The 19,097-nt window shown below is 39.6% G+C and overlaps 1 protein-coding gene and 1 long non-coding RNA gene across 6 annotated transcripts in view; one reads left to right on the top strand and one right to left on the bottom strand.

Moving 5' to 3' along the window:
- The first annotated feature begins 8,372 nt into the window (after positions 1–8,372).
- The window catches only part of TECRL (trans-2,3-enoyl-CoA reductase like), a 51,795-nt gene continuing 41,070 nt past the window's right edge, over positions 8,373–19,097 (top strand). For all 4 annotated transcript variants that reach the window (XM_085222631.1, XM_085222630.1, XM_085222633.1 and 1 more), the window contains exon 1: positions 8,373–8,603. In XM_085222631.1, the coding sequence (XP_085078757.1) occupies positions 8,373–8,603 (231 nt within the window). The remainder of the gene's footprint in view (positions 8,604–19,097) is intronic.
- LOC104910599 (uncharacterized) overlaps positions 8,594–19,097 on the bottom strand; it is a 32,730-nt gene continuing 22,226 nt past the window's right edge. The window contains exons 2-4 of one of the 2 annotated variants that reach the window (XR_793220.4): positions 15,585–15,715; positions 11,801–11,946; positions 8,594–8,778 (exon numbers count right to left, since the gene is read on the bottom strand). This is a non-coding gene — a long non-coding RNA (uncharacterized LOC104910599). The remainder of the gene's footprint in view (positions 8,779–11,800; positions 11,947–15,584; positions 15,716–19,097) is intronic. The other variant, XR_014882966.1, reaches the window with a different exon arrangement.

Below are 19,097 nucleotides of genomic sequence, written 5' to 3'. Positions count from 1 at the left end.
TCTTGAGTGGGAGATGCTGCCAAATTGTGGGTAATGTCAATGACATTTTCTGCTGCCAGCAGAATAGAACCAGTCCTAGCTGAAAAATGATCTGATCCCAGGTGAAACATCTTTCTGCAGGTGAGCAGGTTTCTCATAATGCCTTAAATATGATAGATTTCCTGTATTGTTTTAAACAAGATGAACGAAGGGAGATCTTGATCTCTGGTACAGCTTTGACAGAAATAATATCAGAACCATGAAATAGAAGGCATTAACATTATCAGAGTTTGGGCACGGACACTCCTTAGAATCACAGAATCATTAAGGTTGGAAAAGACCTCTAAGACCATCCAGTCCAACCCCCAATTCACCCCACCATGCCCCCCTCAGTGCCACATCTCCTCATTTCTTGAACACTTCCAGGGATGGTGACTGCACCATCTCTATGGCAGCCCTTGCCACTGCATCACCATTCTTGCTGAGGAGAAATGTTTCCTAATAGCCAAGCCTTCATCAGGGTCCTGTTGAAAATGGCACCAAGGCAAGTGTTTTAGCTGTGCAGGCTAAACAAGGGAAATAAATGGAGAAACAAGCAAACAAAAAGCAGTATTTCAATTTGGTGGGCATGCTTTCCCTTGCTATTTAATGTTGCTGCATGGAAACGTTTTTCTAAACACTTGAAGCCTGAAAAAAACTGGCAGGGAACAGCAGTTTGAGTGAAATAAATAAAATCATCTTTTGTTTGCTTGCCTGACACCAAGTTTTTAGGAATTCTGTTTCTCAAAATCATTTGATAGAAAAATGTCACAAAAACATTTTTTTCAGTCAGAAAGAATGAACGTGAAAGTAAAGGACCGATCATTTTTCTTTTAGCTCAAGATTAATCTTCAGGTTGAGACTGAATATTAAAAATGTCATACTAAATTGCAACTTTTCTGAAAGCTTGGAAGTTTGTAAAAGAAGGAGGCTATGCTGACAGACTTTTCCGAAACCTAATTCATGAAGCCCTGAAATGAAAAATACTAAGAAAGGTTTGGCTTCCTGTATGAGAAGAAATAACACGTAACATTTCAAAGGTAATAAAAGACCAACCACACCAAGATCTTCAGACAAAAACTAGGATTAGAAAGCAGAAGTTAATTGATCAGAACCTCAGAATCTTTCCATTCAAATGAATGAGCCTTTCTGAGCACTTCAGCATCAATGCAAACTGCATATTTGAACAACGCGTTGTTTTCTTGAAACTGTTTCAAGTAACTTCAGCTTCATATTGGACATACTGGTTTTGCACAAAAGAAAGATGCATTCCATCTTGGCTGTAAAGTGTGAATTTGCCAGCTTATACTGCTGCCATTTGTGGAAAATGGGTTGTGCTTTATTATATTTCTGTTCATTGCTATTTACTGGCTGATCAGTTTCTGATAATGTGGTTACTTGATCTTACTCTGTGAAATTACAACCCATTATCTAGTCAGAATGTGTTCTCAGGGGGGGATTAAAAAAATACTGTCAGTAATGTACTCAGTTGAAATTCAGTGAGGACATGGAGTAAGCTTACACTGCTGCAAAGTACAGGGTATCAACACCTGCCCTTCATTCATCCACTCCCTGTCCTCTATTTTGTCCATGAAGTGGCATGATAGCTTAAAGCCACAGCAAATTGCACAGAAACTTGCTGTCTGTCCATGTTCCGAGGACTCTCATTAACTTGGATGCTGCTTTGTTGCTTGCTTTGCTGCCTGGGCATTAGTATATGTGCTGAGATTGGCAGGGAGCTAATCATGCCATTGAGTTACAGAAGTCAGTGGCTTTCCTTCAGTGAGCTACTGCTAATTGGAGTGCATAAAGCCTGTTGTAAGACACTGAAATGAAGCCAAGCAATTGGAAGCAAGTTTCTAATCTCTGCTAACTGATACACCATGCATATTGACAATGGAGGAAGGGGGCATCACACCAGTATTAAGGCCAGTGTATAGAAAGAGTCACTTCTCGTCACCAAAAAGGTAAAGGCTTCTTAAGGAGATGCTGAAGGCTATAGTGTAATGCTGTAGGGAAAAATGTAGGGAAAATTTTCCTTAAAGTATTCATTGAACAAGTTTAGGTGACATTTCCTTGTCTCCCCAAAATTATTTCTAATCTTTGCCTCAAAGGAACTATGAGGACAAAAGCATATTGTCAGCATAACACTGAAACGTGAACAGTGCTGATCCTCATCTCTGTCTGCTAAATACCAAGACCAGCTTAAAAATCATATCTTGTTTTAAAAACCATCCTTGTTTTTAGAACATTAGAGGTCAAGTTTTCAAAACATTCTTCTTTGTTTCTAAGGCTGCATGCTGACCTAAGGGGAAAAGAATAACAAAATGTTCCAGCTAAAAATAAAAAAAAAAGACAACTGGAGTATTTCACATAGTCCCATACTTCCAAACACTGAGCAGCTGGGGAAAAGAAAATGCTACGGCATTTCAAATAATGAGTTGGTAACATCATGAATAGCACAATTTGCACTGATATACTTAAATAAGAACCGACAATTTCCAACTGCACAGCTGTAGATACATTATTTGTTGTCAGTAACAATGAGATTGATCCAACAGGTCATCTGCAAGGATTCCTTTGAGGCTCTTCATCACCAGGAGCATCTCCTCAGGCTTCTTCATTGCTGCAGCCCAACAGCTGCCTTTCACACTACATCCTGCCTGTCATCAGATGTGAGCTATCTGTCATACTTAGGTACTTTGGTAGGGATGTAGGTGTGTGTTTGCGTGAGGTGGGTGGGGGGTGGAGGTTACACTTCCTACATCTTGCAGATAGAATTGCTGTACTCGTCTGCTGGCTTTGCTTGTTTCGCTCGTGGATGCCTGTGGGGGACGGAAAGAGGGCTGTGTTTGGATTTGATTTGTACTGTGGATTTACTTGCCGTTGACACTACCCACGGCAAAGGTTAAAGTTGGTTTGCAAAGCCAGAAAAGTAAAGCCAAGCCCCTAGAGTGAGATGTTAAACAGCTGGCAAAGCTCCACAGTCAGTGGTGAAACCTCCTTCTGCAAGGAGAAGGTGGGCAGCACCAGAGATTCCCAGCCCTGCTGGCAGGCTGGTTCCTCGGCTCTCTGCTCTCACAGCTGCTGAAGGACATGCTGTGAGCTGTATGGCTTTTGGTTGGGTGATGTCTGTGTTGTGTATCTCACAGGGCCAAAATGATTGGCATCTGCTGCTTCCCTGCCAGTAAAAGGGGAGGAATATGGGTGCATTCTTTGTTCCTGACAGCCAGGCTTCAATGTGTTAATTCCCAATGTGTTTCAAAAGTGCATTATGGTTGTTATTAATACAATATGGATAACAGAATTAAAACAGTGTTTAAAAGCAATAGCCCCCCCAAATAATCCAGAAAAGCTATTCCCAAACTCTCATCCAGACGAACCCAGCAACCTGTCAAACAAATTATTGTTACTATTTTTGTAAATGAGTGCACTATATAAGGCTCTTATATAAACCTCTTATTGGACATTACAGTAAAAACAGACTGAATGGACAGCTACACTCATACCTGGCTCTGAACACGTGAAATTCAAGATGGAAATGGGGAGCTGTGAAGAAGTGCTAATTGTATCAAGCTTGGTACCAGGCATACGGGCTGCACCGATACCAAATGATGGTGGCGAGGCCATGATACATATCATGTGAACATACTGGTCCATATCTCCTTTAACAAAGGGATCTTGCTGCTTGTTTCTGACACAAATGAGTGCTTGTTCACAGCAACTCCTTCCCCAGCAAAATGAATGGCAAAATCTCCAGAATGAGGAGCTGAATAGAGTATGCATGACCTTAGCAATACACTTTGCTTTACAATACATGCACCTATAGAGTCACAGAATGGCTTGGGTTGGAGGGGACCTTTAAAGCCCACCCAGTTTCGACTCCCTGCTGTGGGCTGGTTGCCCCCCATCAGATCAGGCTGCTCAGGTCCCTGTCCAATCTGGTCTTGAGCACCTGCATGGAACGGTGGCATCCACAGCTTCACTGGGCAGCCTTTGCCATTGCCTCACTGCCCTCTGAGTAAAGAATTTCTTCCTAACATCTAACCTAAATCTCTCCTTCTGCTTTAAAAACCACCCCCCCCCCCCCCCCTTGTGCTGTCACTATCAGACCGTGTAAAAAGTTGCTTTCCCTTCTGTTTAAGAGTTCCCTTTAAGGTCTGTTAGGCTGCACTGAGGTCTCCCCTGAGTCTTCTCTAGGTTGAACAAACCTAGCTCCCTCAACCCTTCCTCATGGCCATTCTCTGGACTTGCTCCACATCCCTCCTGTACTGGGGCCTCAGGACTGGGTGTAGTCCTCCAGATGAGGTGTCACAAAGACAGAGTAGAGGGAGACAATCACCTCCCTCATCATGCTGCCACCCAGTGCTGCTTTCTTTTCCCAGTCTGTATACACAGCGAGTGCAACATGTCTCACTTGCCTTTTTTGAACCTTATTGGGTTCTCATGGACTCACTTTTCAAGCCTGTCCAGGTGCCTCTGGATAGCATCCCTTCCTTCTATTGTACCAAGTACTTGAGGCTCTGAGGTCTCTGTCTTGGGAGTTCTCTGGCAACATGAAGCCACGGGGAAGGAATACCCTGCTTCCACCAAGCACCTAATCTGTATGTGATAAAAAAGCATTGTGTGAGGGGCTGCTGACAAGTATCTGGGGTGACAGAGATTACCCTGTGCTGCTGACTTAATGGGTTACATTCTGCAGACTGAAAGGAGGTGATCAGTTCTCTAAGAAAGGAGGAGTACAAAATAACCAAAGGTGAAAAGGTATTTCAGAAGCTCCTCTGGGATCCAGTTGTGATCTCATAAAATTTCTGTGCTAGGAGGTCTGCAATCACACAGAGAAGGAATGTGGAATAGGAAGGGAGAAGCAGGATAAAAAGCAATTTCTAACACCACACAGGAAATTAGTGTCTTAACCACGAACTTAATACCAAGTCCTAGTCCCTGTCCAATACTTTGTCACCTATTTTGTCATGGCCTACACAATTTGACGCTTTAAAGTATTGCGTTCAAAGTACTGCAAAAAAGTCAACAACAGCTGTTGCTTTTGTTGCAAAAATACCAGCAGTTCAGTAAACCAGAAATGATGGCTGTGTGGCATCTGGGAAAAAAAAAAAAAAGCCTTTCAAAAGGATGGCTTAACAAAGTGCCTGCCTATCTGCAAAGCAGCTCATGTCAGGCAAGTGCCAAGTGAGGAGAGAAGGTAGAGCCATGGTTTAAGAGTTGTGCCCATCTACATGGCCCCTCGAAAATATCAGCCCCTTATATGGCAGGAAATTGTGTGCAAGTTGAAGCTGTCAGAGATGATTTAATTCTTGCTGAGTGCTCTTTGATTCCTCTCAGAGTCCCAGAGTGAAGCTGAGGTCAGGGACTCTTGGCTACTTGCCTTGCCACAGCTCTCAGAAGCTGCTGCGCCAACAGCTCATACCCCTGTAAAGCAGGTCAATAAATCTCACCACAGGGCTGGCACCTGTGCACCGGGGCTCCCCATCTCCCACACTGGGGACTGAAACAAGGTACATATACTACACGGAAAGTGAAAATATGCCTTTTGTCCAGTAATCAGTGTTTCTTTTTTTTTTTTTTTTTTGTGTGTGTGTGTGTGTGTGAGTGTATGTGCAGTTTTACATAGAAGAGGCTGAATTACCTTACAGTGATCCAGGAGAACCAAACCCATTAATAACATTTCAAAGAGCTGCAGCAGTTGGCATGTTAATGGCAAAATCTCCACTGCTTTTATGCACCTCTCATTTAGAGCTTAAGTTATCAGTGATAACTCTATCCTTGCTTATTTTTGGTAGAGTAGCTTTCACCCTCTTTATATGCAAGCATTACATTTATCTTCAGTCTATCCCCAATCACTGTGCAGAGAAATTGTGCTACAGTCTAATCTTAGACCCATCATTTAGTACTGGGAGGAATGAGCCTGTCATCTTCAGGGAAACCCTACTGCATCGTAGTTATTGTCAGCTATTGGCTCTGTGAAGATTATCAAAATATTAAAATTGTGTATCATTAGCTTTGGTAAATAATAACAATAATTAAAAGAAATAGGAGAGGTGCTCTGAAAGCAATGCCTCCTATTTTATAATGTTGGCCCACAACGTCAGAGGTGGATGCTGGAGGTCGAACCTTCCCACCAATATTCCATTACATGCTGTTGCTGTGTGACAGATGGCAGCAGAAGGGCAGTCTGACAGAATAGTGTCTGACAAAGAAGTGTGTGTGGAGCAAAGGGATGGCATTGAATTCCTCCATTGCTTTTGAATTGAAATAAATTAAGAAGTATACTAATGTGTACTCTTACTGCTAACTGATTCTAGATTTTAAGGTTAAGAGGAGTTATTATATCTGTTTGTCTAATCTCTCATTTAGCAATTTATACAGTTTCCTTATAGTAATTTGTCCAAACGAGTGCATCTTACGCTTGGTATTGAGGATCTATGTGTTGCATGGTCTTTACCTGTCTGTTTTTATTAAGGCCCTTAATAAAATTAAGGCCTATGATTTGTCACTCTGCCCGTTCTGATCATTTTGTATCACAGTTTCTTCAAATTTGCTCTTCATTCTATACTGTCTCCACTAGGGTTGTGGTTCCTTTCAAACTTTTCATTTAGACTCAGCTACAAGTGTACTTCTTTGATCACAATATAATCTTAAGTCTAATGACTTTTTTGTTTTGGCATCCCAAAGAGGCTGTGGGTGCCCCATCCATGCAGGTGCTCAAGACCAGATTGGACAGGGACCTGAGCAGTCTGAGCTGGGGAGTGGCAACCAGCCCACAGCAGGGAGTCAGGGTAGGTGGCTTTAAAGGTCCCTTCCAACCCAAGCCATTCTGTGGCTCTATAGGTGCATGTGTTGTAAAGCAAAGTGTATTGCTAAGGTCATGCATACTCTATTCAGCTCCTCATTCTGGAGATTTTGCCATTCATTTTGCTGGGGAAGGAGTTGCTGTGAACAAGCACTCATCTGTGTCAGAAACAAGCAGCAAGATCCCTTTGTTAAAGGAGATATGGACCAGTATGTTCACATGATATGCATCATGGCCTCGCCACCATCATTTCGTATCTGTGCAGGCCATATACCTGGTTTATGAAATAAATTAGACTACTGTTTCCTGTTACAAGTATTTTGTTACTGCAAATGCACGGTCTTGTTATCACTACACTCAAACCTGCTCAAGAGTTCAGTCCTCACTAATTCGCTGTTTCATCTTCATATATTCTTTCTGTATGTCTATAAGAAGCACAGAAATTGCTCGTATGTGGTCTTGATCCTCCAGAACTTAAGCACACTTACAATCTGACTATTGCACCAGTAATACCTATACTCATATGTGTGAAAATGAGCGGATGTGACAATACTGCCAGGAGAGGAGATTGTTTGAAGATGGCCTTCCCTGGGGAGGATCCCCTCACTCTCATTTTTAATTCCTGCAAAAACTTACCAATTAGTTTTTCAGTTATTTCACAGAACTCCTTATCATGAGGAGCTAGATGTGGCAAGCACTAAATTTTCTGCAACAGCAGAATCAAAGATAAGAGACCTGTTCTGTCTCCACTGTCACCTCCTGGGGAAGGCGGGGGGTGGGGGGGGTATAGCTGTGTTGTCCGTTTTTTTCCACTTAATTAAAATTCCTGATTGTCATGATTTTTATAACAGCGATTGTAATTTCCCTGAGGTTTTACCATGTAGAAATGTACTCAGAACTTACTCTACATCTGTCTGCAGAAATCTGTGGTGCCTTTCTAACACTGTAATCCTTGGCATTTGCAGACAACCCCTACGTTTTGCTGATTAACACCTAGTGTTTTGTTATTTCAAGTGCTTCAGGCCTCCAAGAGCAACAGTCAATATTTTTAGAATAAATGATTTCTGATATCATTTTACAGCTAAATATTAAGAGCACACATGCACACAAACACTATATATACACACACATGCACATATCTATACATATGCACATCTGTAGTCACTTTAAAACATTTGTCTCAGTAGATAACAATGGAATTCAGTGCATTCATTTCTGATTTCTCCGGGGCTCTGGAATTTTGGGATCTGACTTAACGTGCTAGGGAAAAAGTACAATGTGTTGTTTCAAACGCTGGTTTAAATTAAAAGGGAGAAAAAAAGCCAGACATACGGCACATCACAATAGCTGGTTAAATATAGACTTGGATTATGGAGCCATTGTTTTCACTCCTGCTAAATATGACAGTACTCTTAAAATGGAACACCACTTGACCTTTCATGTCTCATCAGTCCGTGATTGTATTTAACTGATGCGGGGAAGGAAGGCTTCCCCCTGGAACTGTCCCCTATTGACATGACAGTAGCTGTTGCTGGGTCATACAATGCTCAGGAGAAGGAAGACCAGCGCCTCGGAACTCAAGAAGGATCTTTCAGCTCATGGAGGACCTCTGTCCATGTCACAAAACACGCGCACTTTTTTCAACTTCTCTCAGCTGGTGCTTTCTGCTGGCCATTTCAAACCACCACCAGTGCTCAAACATTCAAAAATCACTTACTTTGAAGTGGAGATCCTTGATGTGCAAAGCAAGAAGCAGATCTGCATTGTGGACAAGGTGAGTGTATTATTCCAGTATGTTGGGGATCTGCGTAGTACACACGGTGCCACTTCCACGTTTCTCTTTAGACTCTGCTGTGATCTTCTATAATACAATAACTTTTATTCGTCTCTCGGAGAGATACTCACAGCTTCTGCTCATTCACAATCCTCATCTGCTTTCTTCCAAGATCCTTACAAATGAACCAACACATTTCTTTTAGACCTCTTTACTGCACTTTGGACTCAGAATAGGTCCTTTGCTTGTCTTTTGATGTTTAGGTTATGATGATGATTTCAGAGCATGATACGTCTGCTTTAGAATAGATATTCAGTTTTAATACATTTTCAAAGCTAAGCGTCTCTGCAGTGCCCTGGATTCTTGTTGGTATCTAAACATACTCAGCTGTGCACAATACAGTGAACTGGACAGGAGCCTGGCATTTTTAAATTTTTTTGTTTGCAAACAAAAGGACTTATCTAAGAGAGGTAGAGATGTGTTTTATTAATGATGTGAATCAAAAGATATAAACAACAGTAGAATGAGAGAACTGGGTGAGAAGGAACTTTACAATGCAGTAAGCAGCGACTGAGAACATCTCATATTTACACCACAATTTTCATAATTCATTGTGCCTCAACATATGAGCTGACCTCTTGTGCTGTGAAATTGGGAATTCTAAGCTATTCAGATTGTAGGAACCTTCGGTAACACAGTAGAGTTTTGAGACTTACTGTTTTGCTAAAAGAAAAAAATAAATCCCATATCCTCACTGGCAACAGCTGGAACTGGTGGATAAGTTTGCTTCTAATGTTCAATTGAAGGGCTTTGAAGCATGCAGGGTAGAATGCTACCACATTTCTAGTGTTCCTGATCATTTAAGGGATGTTTTTGCAATGTGTGCCTCCTTAAATCTCTCCTTTGCTCATTCTTAAAAGGCCAAATGTTTTTTGAGAATTTCTGAATATCGCCGAAGGGGAAACATGTACAAAATGATCAAACAGATGTGATGACTATTGATAGAATTTCTAATGGTAGGTTTGTATTATTTAATTTACTGAGTAATATTGTGCAGTTATTAAAAAGAGCTATCTGCACACTGTACTGAATAAGGCTTCAATCCAACAAAAGACTGAGCATATGTCTTATCTTAAGCTTTCCTACAGGCTTATTAAAATAAATATATTAACAGAAACAAGAGTGACATTTCTGGAATCCTTCCATGATGCACAGAAGAACTGCAGTCTTCTGGGACAATACACAGACTTACATTTTAATTTTTACTTGGAATTTCTTCAGATCACAAACTCAGTTTCTATAGCAGTGGCAAAAGAATTACGAATGGTGATTGCGAACTGCTCTCTATGTAGAGGTAAAATGCATGCCAAAGAGCAACAGCAACCATTAGCTGAAAGCAGATGCTCAGAAAGTTATGTTCAATTTACATGGCTGTGGCCATCCTTCTGGGCATGGACCTTATTTATTTACTTAGGCGCAGCACCAGGGAGTTGGTACAAATACACTGCGAGGCAAAGATTTCCAAGACTGCCTAAAGAATTTGCATTTCAAACACTGATTCACCTGTGTATCTAAGTCCATTAATTCACTATAATAAATGTTTTCTGAGGCAACCTTGAAAGCACAGAAGTTGAGTTCCTTATTTCAGTGAATACTTGTTAGTACTGGTGAACCTCATTTCAGCTGGTTATCAGAGCAATCAAGAGATCATTTTACTGTATGATGCATAGTCTGCTTAATTAAATATAACATTGATACAGACTTAACATGATGCTTACACCTAGATTCTGTTTGTAAGATAATTACTATTAGCTTCATGTCTCGAGGTTGCATGTAATTAATTCTTCTCAGGATTTATAATATGAAAGAACAGGAACCATATATTTAGAAATGTATGCATTTACATTCTTATTGCATTTTGTTAGTAGTTTCAAGCATTATGATTTAGCAAGTATTATTTGTAGTATTCTCAGATTCATGATGCTTCCGTGGCTTAATGGCTTTAAGTTGCACCAGGGGAGATTCAGGTTGGATACTCGGAAACATTTCCTCTCAGAAAGAGTAGCAGTGCTTTGGCACAGGCTGCCCAGGGAGGTGGTGGTGTCACTGTCCCTGGAGATGTTCAAGAACTGTAGAGGTGTGACTGAGGGATACGGTTAGTGGGCATGATAGGGATGAGTTAGGGGTTGGACTGAATGATCTTAGAGGTCTTTCCCAACCTTAATGATTCAGTAAATCTGAAGGGAACCACTTATAACAGCAGAGAGAAAACCCCTTTCTTTCTCCACCTAATAGAAACTCATGCAGAGAGATTAGATAATTAAAGAACTGGTTGAATACCAGGCAATGCTTCTACAGAGTTAGCTTCTATGACTCGCTTGCATATGTATGTGAGTCCTGTTCAGATTAGTAGAAATTCTGTAAATTCTGCATAGTGATGATATATCTACCTAGTTTTGGTATTTAGTAAGAAAAGACATCTTATGCTCAAAGCAGCATCAGGGATTTAGAAAAGGTGTGCTTAGCTCTGTGACCTCAAGCAATCAGCTGACATCAGTAGGCTCTGGATCAGGTATAAGTAACTGTGAATTATATCCCCAGCTGGAAAATTAAAAATAACACTATCTCTTGGCTTTCTTACCCATCTTACACTTTGGGGGAGGGATTAGTCACTCAATATTAGTGAGCTAAGTGGTTAGTCTAAGGTCTTGATCGTCTGTACGATAGGCTTAAAGGCAGAGAATAAATACATATTTGCCTGGTGTTTAAGTCTGTAAGATATGTTCACTTCATACTGCAGGCTTTTCCAGAGTCAGGAAAGCCAGAAAAAAATACTGAAAGAAAGCAGCAGAAGAGGGAAACCTCAGGTGTTGGATCGCAGTGATCTCATCTAGGAGCTGGGGCTTTAAGAACAAGACTTCACTTTGCAAAACTTGAAGTCCCAAGTAAGCAGCACTGGCAGTTCTTTCTGCACATGTGTACTTGTTATGAAAGTATCATTACTTTAATAGTGTCAACCTGCTGTGGGGAGTTCCTCTGCTACGGATATGACATTATGCAATTAGTTTAGTGCAGGTGAGCTTTTCTGGCAACTAAATGATTTAAAAGATGAACAAAAACAATGCAAGATATTTTTTCCCAGGTTTGCTCTTGGTATAAAAATGAATTCTGAGGTGGGCAAAGGTAAGTGGACTTACATGATCTCAGCAGTGGCATAACAGGCAGTGAGGTTTTGAGGGCAACAACCTGGGCACGTGGGTCGGTTTGAGTGACTGAGCCCCAGCTCTTCCTTTCCTCCCTGCTGCTCGGCTGGAGGCTTTCTATTGTTGGAACTCCCAACTGCCTGTAAAGAACAGAGGGCGTGTAATTAGCACTGATTTAATATTTTTGTTTTAAATATTTTCATTGAAAAACAGTCTCAAAATGTGTAAGGATTTTGGGTAGTTTGTTTACTTCCAAAAAAACAACAGACGGTGCAAAATTCATGGAGTCCTAAGGTTGAAAGAAAATAGGTTTTGTATTTTTAAATAAATAATCTACGTTTTCCATCTCCAGCCACAATTTATGGATGAGAAATAGCTGCTCAAAAACTACTTTACTTCTACATTATTGCAAAAGCCTGAAGTAGGTTAGTTTTAAGGTTATCGATGTGCAGTGATTTGATTTATAAATGCTGTTAAGGCAACTCATAACTGTTTCTGTTACAGCATTCATTGTATATTATCTTATTCTTCAAATTAACTTGTAGTAAAATGTATTTTCCTACAAATGTAGTGCAATGTAATTAATTTTGCACGAGTTGCTTTGAAGGCATAAAGTGTTGCACAGCGTTGTTTTACAGAATAAATCACCTCTGGGGAAACCAGCAGAGAAAGCTTTTTTCCCCATCAGAAATCATGGAGCTCAGTAGTTTTGTGCTTCATGATTTTGCTAGCTAAGCTGTAAGCAGAGGCGCAAACTCAGGTTTTGTCTGCTGCACAGTGACACTTCTTTCAAAAAAAACCAAACAGCTTAATGCCTACAAAAGAGTACTTAAAAAGCTAAGTTAGTAGTAATTAAATGGTTGTGGTTAACAGTATGTACCCTAGGAACACGTAACACAAAGATAAAATAGGACTCCTTTTGATTTACTTGAAAGCCTTGTTTCTGTCTGAAGGAGTTTGCAATCATTTTTCTTTCTAAAGCACCTAAAAGAGTAGTGCCTTAGTATCTGCACACTGTGGTTTAACAATAAACGGAGTTGCTTCTGATTTACACTGGCATGACAACAAAAGCAGATGCATGCAGGTGCAGTATCATAAATCTTTTTCTTGCCTGTGGGTTGTAGCTCTGCCACAGAAAGTGGGCAGCCAAAAAGAGCCGTCATCACCAGCTCTCTTTTCCATGGTTTTATCTAACAAATAAAAATAACTTCTCACATCACAACTTGGAGGCTATTCTGTAAATACCACTTTCATTTTAGGTGAGCAAATGCAATTACTGAAGTAGGTAATGAACTCAGCAAAGAAACCCCATGCAGTGCCTTTTATATCAGCCTTTCCTTTCTTACTTCTGTAGTACGGAAGTCAGCATAATATTGAAGTCATTTTCCTGAAAAGAGATATTTAATTTTTATTTATTTATTTATTTTAATTTTGCAGTTTTAATGTTTAACTTTACTGGACTCTATTCTTCCTTGTGGGGAATGAGCAGAACCTGTGCATGTCCACAGCTGCTTCATTTTATGTATAGGATTTTTGAGATCATCATCTTCCTCATTCAAGCAGTCTCTCTTTAAGGACATCTGTCTCTTTGGTGCCAACGATACCCAAAGGAATTCAATAACCAGCTAGTCAAAGGAGGAGGTTTCCTTGAGAAGACCACTTGTTGATAGTGAGTCCCACAGCAATACAGGTGAAGGTACACAGATGGAACTAGCTGAACTCACTGCTCTGCAAATTCCATTTTACTTCCTTTTGAAAGGAGGATTTTGCAGTGTCATTGTCTTTTACTGCATGTTTTCCCCCCATGCAGCTCAACAGGGAGCTGATCCCTGCTGGGAGACACTGCAAGACAATACATTACATTTACAACTGTTATAATGTCTATGCATTTTCTTGCCCATAAGAAGTGAATCTTATGCCTATTCCTAGTGCTGGAGGTGATATGAGAAGTATTTTCCTCCTCGGTTATTAGTTACACTTCTCAAAGTGGGTAAACATATTCAAATTCTATTGAAGCAATCCACTTCAATTCAATTCTTCCTGCTGTACTAGAAATTCACATTATTTTAATGTCAGTATAGCTACAGCTAGCAAGAAACTGGACATTAATCTCTGCTCTTTGCAGTTACCGTTCTTATTTCAGTACAGGTTTTTGGATGAAAAACCTGGAGAAACGGCTTTTGGTTTATCTAGAAGAGAGACTGAGGAAAGGAGAAGCTGGTAACTTAAGGGCATTTAGCATTTGTAAAGGGATAGTTCAAAGAAGGAAAGGAGCCACTACCAAAGTCTGATGCTTCAGCTGATACTAATTTTCAAAGCTTAGAAATGCCTTTAAATGACTCTTTTTATGCAGCTCTTATCTTAGCTATAATGGTCTAAGCTTCAGCAGGGGGGAAGATAGAGTGAAATACAAAAGAAAAAAAAAAAAAGCTTAATTCAAAGCTCAGTGAAAACAAGAGATGTAATTCATGAGACACCAGTGGTGCTCCAGGTCTTCATTTACCTGCCCACAGCAGGGGTTGGAGCTTGATGATTTTTAAGGTCCTTTCCAACCCAACTCATACTATGATTCTATGATTTCTGCCAGTCGTAAAGGCCAGCTATGCTACAAGAGCAGTGAATAGTGCCAAAAGTATATCTGTAGAGACAGATCCTCAACCGCTGTGAAAATGTTCTAATTCCCCACAAAGTGATGACATTTTACCCCAGCTGCACATTTGCCTTATTGTATCAAAGGTAATTCACAGATAATTGCAAATTACGAATGTACTGGAGCAATATAAGACCATAGGGAGCTGTAGGTGTTTTATTAGTCTAATAGTTAATCAGCACAACCCATGATGGAAATTTAGGTTATAACAGCATTTCATATAGGCATTATTGTAGCATTAAAATACTCCTGCTCAGGATTTATTGGTCCATTGGAGAATGCTTCAGGTTCTTTCTGAAATCTTAGTCCTGTGATTCTTCACAAAATACCTGAGCCATGTAGCAGTGGATCTTTGTCCTGGTTTCAGTTTGGACATTTTTTCTCCATAGTGTGTGATACAATGCTAAGTTTTGGCTTTAGGAGAAAAAACAATGTTAATAACACACTGATGTTTCCAGCTTTGTTGAGCAGTGCTGTACAGAGCCAAGGACATTTCCCTTTCTTAGCTTCTCCTACTGCCCTGCCAGCGAGAGGACGTGGGGGCCACCAAGAGCTGGGAGGGGACAGAACTAGGACAGCTGATGTAAGCTGGCCACAGGGATATTCTGTATGACATAATGTAAAAACTGTAAAACTGATTGGAATTGGCTGGAGGGGACTGCCTGGTGCTAGTTGTTGAGTGGTGAGCAATTATGTTATGCATCACTTGTTTTCTATATACATATATATCTGTATAATATTATCATTACTATTACTTATCTTTTCTGTCTCGGTAAATAATTTTCATCTCAACCTACAATTATTTTTTTTCCTGATCCCACTTGGAGCAGGAGGAGTGAGCAAATAACTGTGTGGTGTTAGCTGCCTGCCAGGTTAAGCTGCCACAAAGCTATAAATACCTAACGGTATATATTGCTGCTTTAATTATAACATACCTATCTATGTTTAAACAATTCTGGATTTTCAGAAGTTCTTAAAATGCAAGCTCTCCTTTGAAACAGGAAAACAAGCTGTGGCAGAAAATCTGTGCCAGAGGAACAGCAAATATCTCCTCATAGCACTTGGCTTTGTGAAAAGCATTTAGATTTCTGATTGCCCAGATGATATCTAATTGTTTTCACACATCACCTCCGTTTCCTGTTCCTTTCTGTTTCCAGCTCCATCCTTAACCTCATGGGCCACAGGAGGCTGGCTGCCTCTCCATCTTTCTGTCTGATCTCACCAACATAATTTTGGACCTATTGGCCAAACATAAATACCTGTAAGAGAAGAAAAGCGTTCATAAGGTCACTTAGCTTCTGCTTGTCTAATGAAAGCTGCTGGCATGGTAGCTTAGTGCTCAGAGCAGGCAGGACAGGCAGAATCCAACCATCACCAACCATCTTGCCTACTGGCAACATTACAGGAGACAAGGAAGGGGTAGAGAGCAATTGGAATAGATTTGAAAATCCTTTATAATCAGTTAGTAGAAAGTAAGGCTTCATTAGCCCTGCTACACACAGAACCACTTGTCTTGATGATACGTTTTCCTGTGAATTTTCCTTTGAGCTGGTTAATATTGTTGTTATTTCTTTTTCCTAGTCCCCCAGATACATACTGATTGAGTTTATTGGGTGTACTGATTTTAAATTTTATTATTATAAACGTTAGCAATACACACAAGTATTAAAAAAAAAAAAAAACACCAAGCACAAACATCTACTGCCATTTGGTAGAAAAGATGAGAGAGCCACATATTTAATATGGCAATCAAAATAAAATAAAACAAACTCCACTTTTTTTCCTTAGAAGAATTGGATGAAATTAGTTTTTTTTTTTCCCCCCCGAAATAATCTTCAAATTATGGTGCAATCAAATGAATCTTGGCCTTTCGATGACATGGAAATTTGGGAGAGGAAGACAATATTACAAATAAATTTTGGAACATTTCAATCTCATGACACAATAAATATTTCAGGTGCAATTTGCTTTACAATGTAATAGTGCATTCATTTATTTGAATGTTATTTCCTATCAGGTGATTTTTCATTGCTGGAGAGGGTGTTATATTATTTTACACTATCATGATTGATGTGTCAGAAAATAATATGAAAGTAATGAAAGTTCTGTAAGGATGAGAAATAAAGGAAATGAAAATAACACAGCAAAATGAATTTTCAGCATTTCATGAAACCAAGCTAAAAAAAAAACCAAACAAATATGACCACCACAAACACTTTCTATTTCATTTTTAAAATTCAAAGTCAACATGAATTTACACATCCAAAGTTTTTCCAGAACCATTTCGTTTTCCTATTAGAAAAGTGATGTGACAGAACTTTCTCTACTCTCAAGGTGAGCACAGAAACCTTATTCATTTCTCTTCAGCTAAAGGTTAGAAGGCACGGAGAGATGCCAGTGCTGGTGACATGGTGAACTCTGTAAATCGAGGGATGGCCTGCAAGCCTTCTATCGGCTAATAGATCACTTTCTGTTTATTTCCACAATAATTTTTAGCAGGGGGAGAAAAAGCTCTTTCCAGTATCTGACACTTCTTTTTCAGGTTGTTCCCCCCTTCCCCCCCCACTCCATTTTCCTGTTAAGGGAGAGTATTTATTATAAGCACCCAGCTTGTAGTACAAAAACAACAAAACATCTTCAGAGACAAGCATGGCCAGTTTAAATTGACATGCCCACACCCAGTCACCCAGTAAGCATGCAGTTTTGTGCATTCATAGATATTTTGACCTATTGTTACTGGGAATGTTAGTCAGTTGGATTATCTCATATGCCAGAGTTCAGGTGATCACATAAATAACCTCTAGGAGACTAAGCAACGCGGCTGTAATTGAGCCAGAAACACAGTGCTGAATCTCTCTGGTTTCTGGAAAGATTGGCATGAGACCAGAGCTGCTTTTTTTTAGTATAGAGTTTGTGCTGCGATCTACTGAGTGAAATGCTGCATTTCATATAAACCCTTTGTGTAGTTGCTGACAACACTTGTCTAAATGGAGTTACTTGTCTAAATATGGAAGATATTTATATCTCTTTGAGCATGACTAGCACACCAGGCTAACAAAGAGACCATTGTGGGACATGCTGAGGGAGGTTTTCATGGCACCCATTCTTAACGCTGTCCTTGAAGATTAACAATAAGAAAAAGAAATTGGATGTAGATGCCAAATTCATAAAATGCGGACATCAATTAGAATGGGTGTTTTCCCTGATTCACTTGCTGTGGTTTGCTGCTGATTTATAATAATACAGTATGTTCCCCAAGCAAGGACATGGTGTCAAAGCAGTAATTATGAAGTATTTGTTGTGTGCTGAATTTGAAAATTACCCGGCTCTTCCACTGGCCTCATTTTCTGTTTTGGGATCAGTGCTTCAGTTACAATCAGCTGATGTCACCCTTTTGAACAAATGTACCTGGATAAAGAATGAGGCTGTCTGCAGTTAACAAGCAGCTGCAGTGGCAGAATACCTGAATTTCTGCAGCCGTGGAAAATGACAGCCCGTTGGAAAGGAAGTGACTCAGCAGTGCCGACATGCCAGAGAGGGAAAAAATAGTGAAAGGAAAATGTTGAACGAATGACCACTTTTATGCTTATTCAAATTCCTGCAGACATCCTTCTAACCTATAACCGCTGAATTAATTCCTCAGTATAAGGACTGTGTGATGCAGTTACATGCAGATAACCATATTAGTTATAATTTTTTGACTTACAAATGTGGAAGAGGTATGAAAATGGAAAACTATCTGATTAGCCTGCACTTACAAAAGACAGTTTCAAATTCTCATAATATCTTCCACTTATGGCTTTTCCTTGAGTCATAGCCCAAGTTACTAATGCTGTATTTTAAATCTTAAAAGAAATGTCATGCTTTGTGCACTGCTGCATAAATGAAGGACAGAAATGGAACGGATGATCCTTTCATTCTTTAAATATTTTTGCTATGAAGATACAAGAAAAACAGGATCTGAGCTTTTTAACTCATTATTTTCTGAAAAATGTAATGAGTGCCATCCATACCTGTAAAATCTGCAGTTTTCATACTTTTTTTTTTTGTGTGTGTGTGTGAAGAAAAAGTAGTTTTGAACATAAATTACAATAACAACTTCTTAGAAAGTCAGGTATATTTGAAACCTGGTGTTAGACTACACAAGGTAAGAAGTTGGAGTTCTCTGCTTGACCATCAGATGTAGAAGATATGTGCCAACTAAGGTGCTTTGAGAATGAAATTATTCTTTTAAATGAAATAGATCTTTTAAATAAACCAAGGGTGGTCTTTCTGTTTTCCATTTGCATATTTGAAAAGTGCTGAATTAGAGGAAAAGAAAGGTTATAGTCCTTTCATAAATAATTTAAAAGAATAAAAGAAGAATAGGACTAATAATTACAGTGAAATGTTTCAGGGTTTTTATTCAGCCAGCACAATGGGTAATAAGAGGAGATGATGTTCCAGTCCTTACAATTCTTTAGCTTGTATTGATGTAGGATGAAAAGAACAAAAGATAATTAATGGTTTATGAAGAGAACACTCTTAGTAGTAAGCTGATGTCTCAGCATCCATCTTCACACTGATCAATATTAGAATCTATAGCCTCACTGGTTGTTTTATGATGCCTTTAAGAAAAAGGACACAGAATTATCAAGATCA

The sequence above is a fragment of the Meleagris gallopavo genome, chromosome 4 (assembly GCF_905368555.1).
Source record: "Meleagris gallopavo chromosome 4, MGAL_WU_HG_1.1, whole genome shotgun sequence".
Classification (NCBI taxonomy): Eukaryota; Metazoa; Chordata; class Aves; order Galliformes; family Phasianidae; genus Meleagris; species Meleagris gallopavo.
Note: the sequence above shows the minus strand (reverse complement) of the source record. Positions and strands in the feature narration are given on the sequence as shown.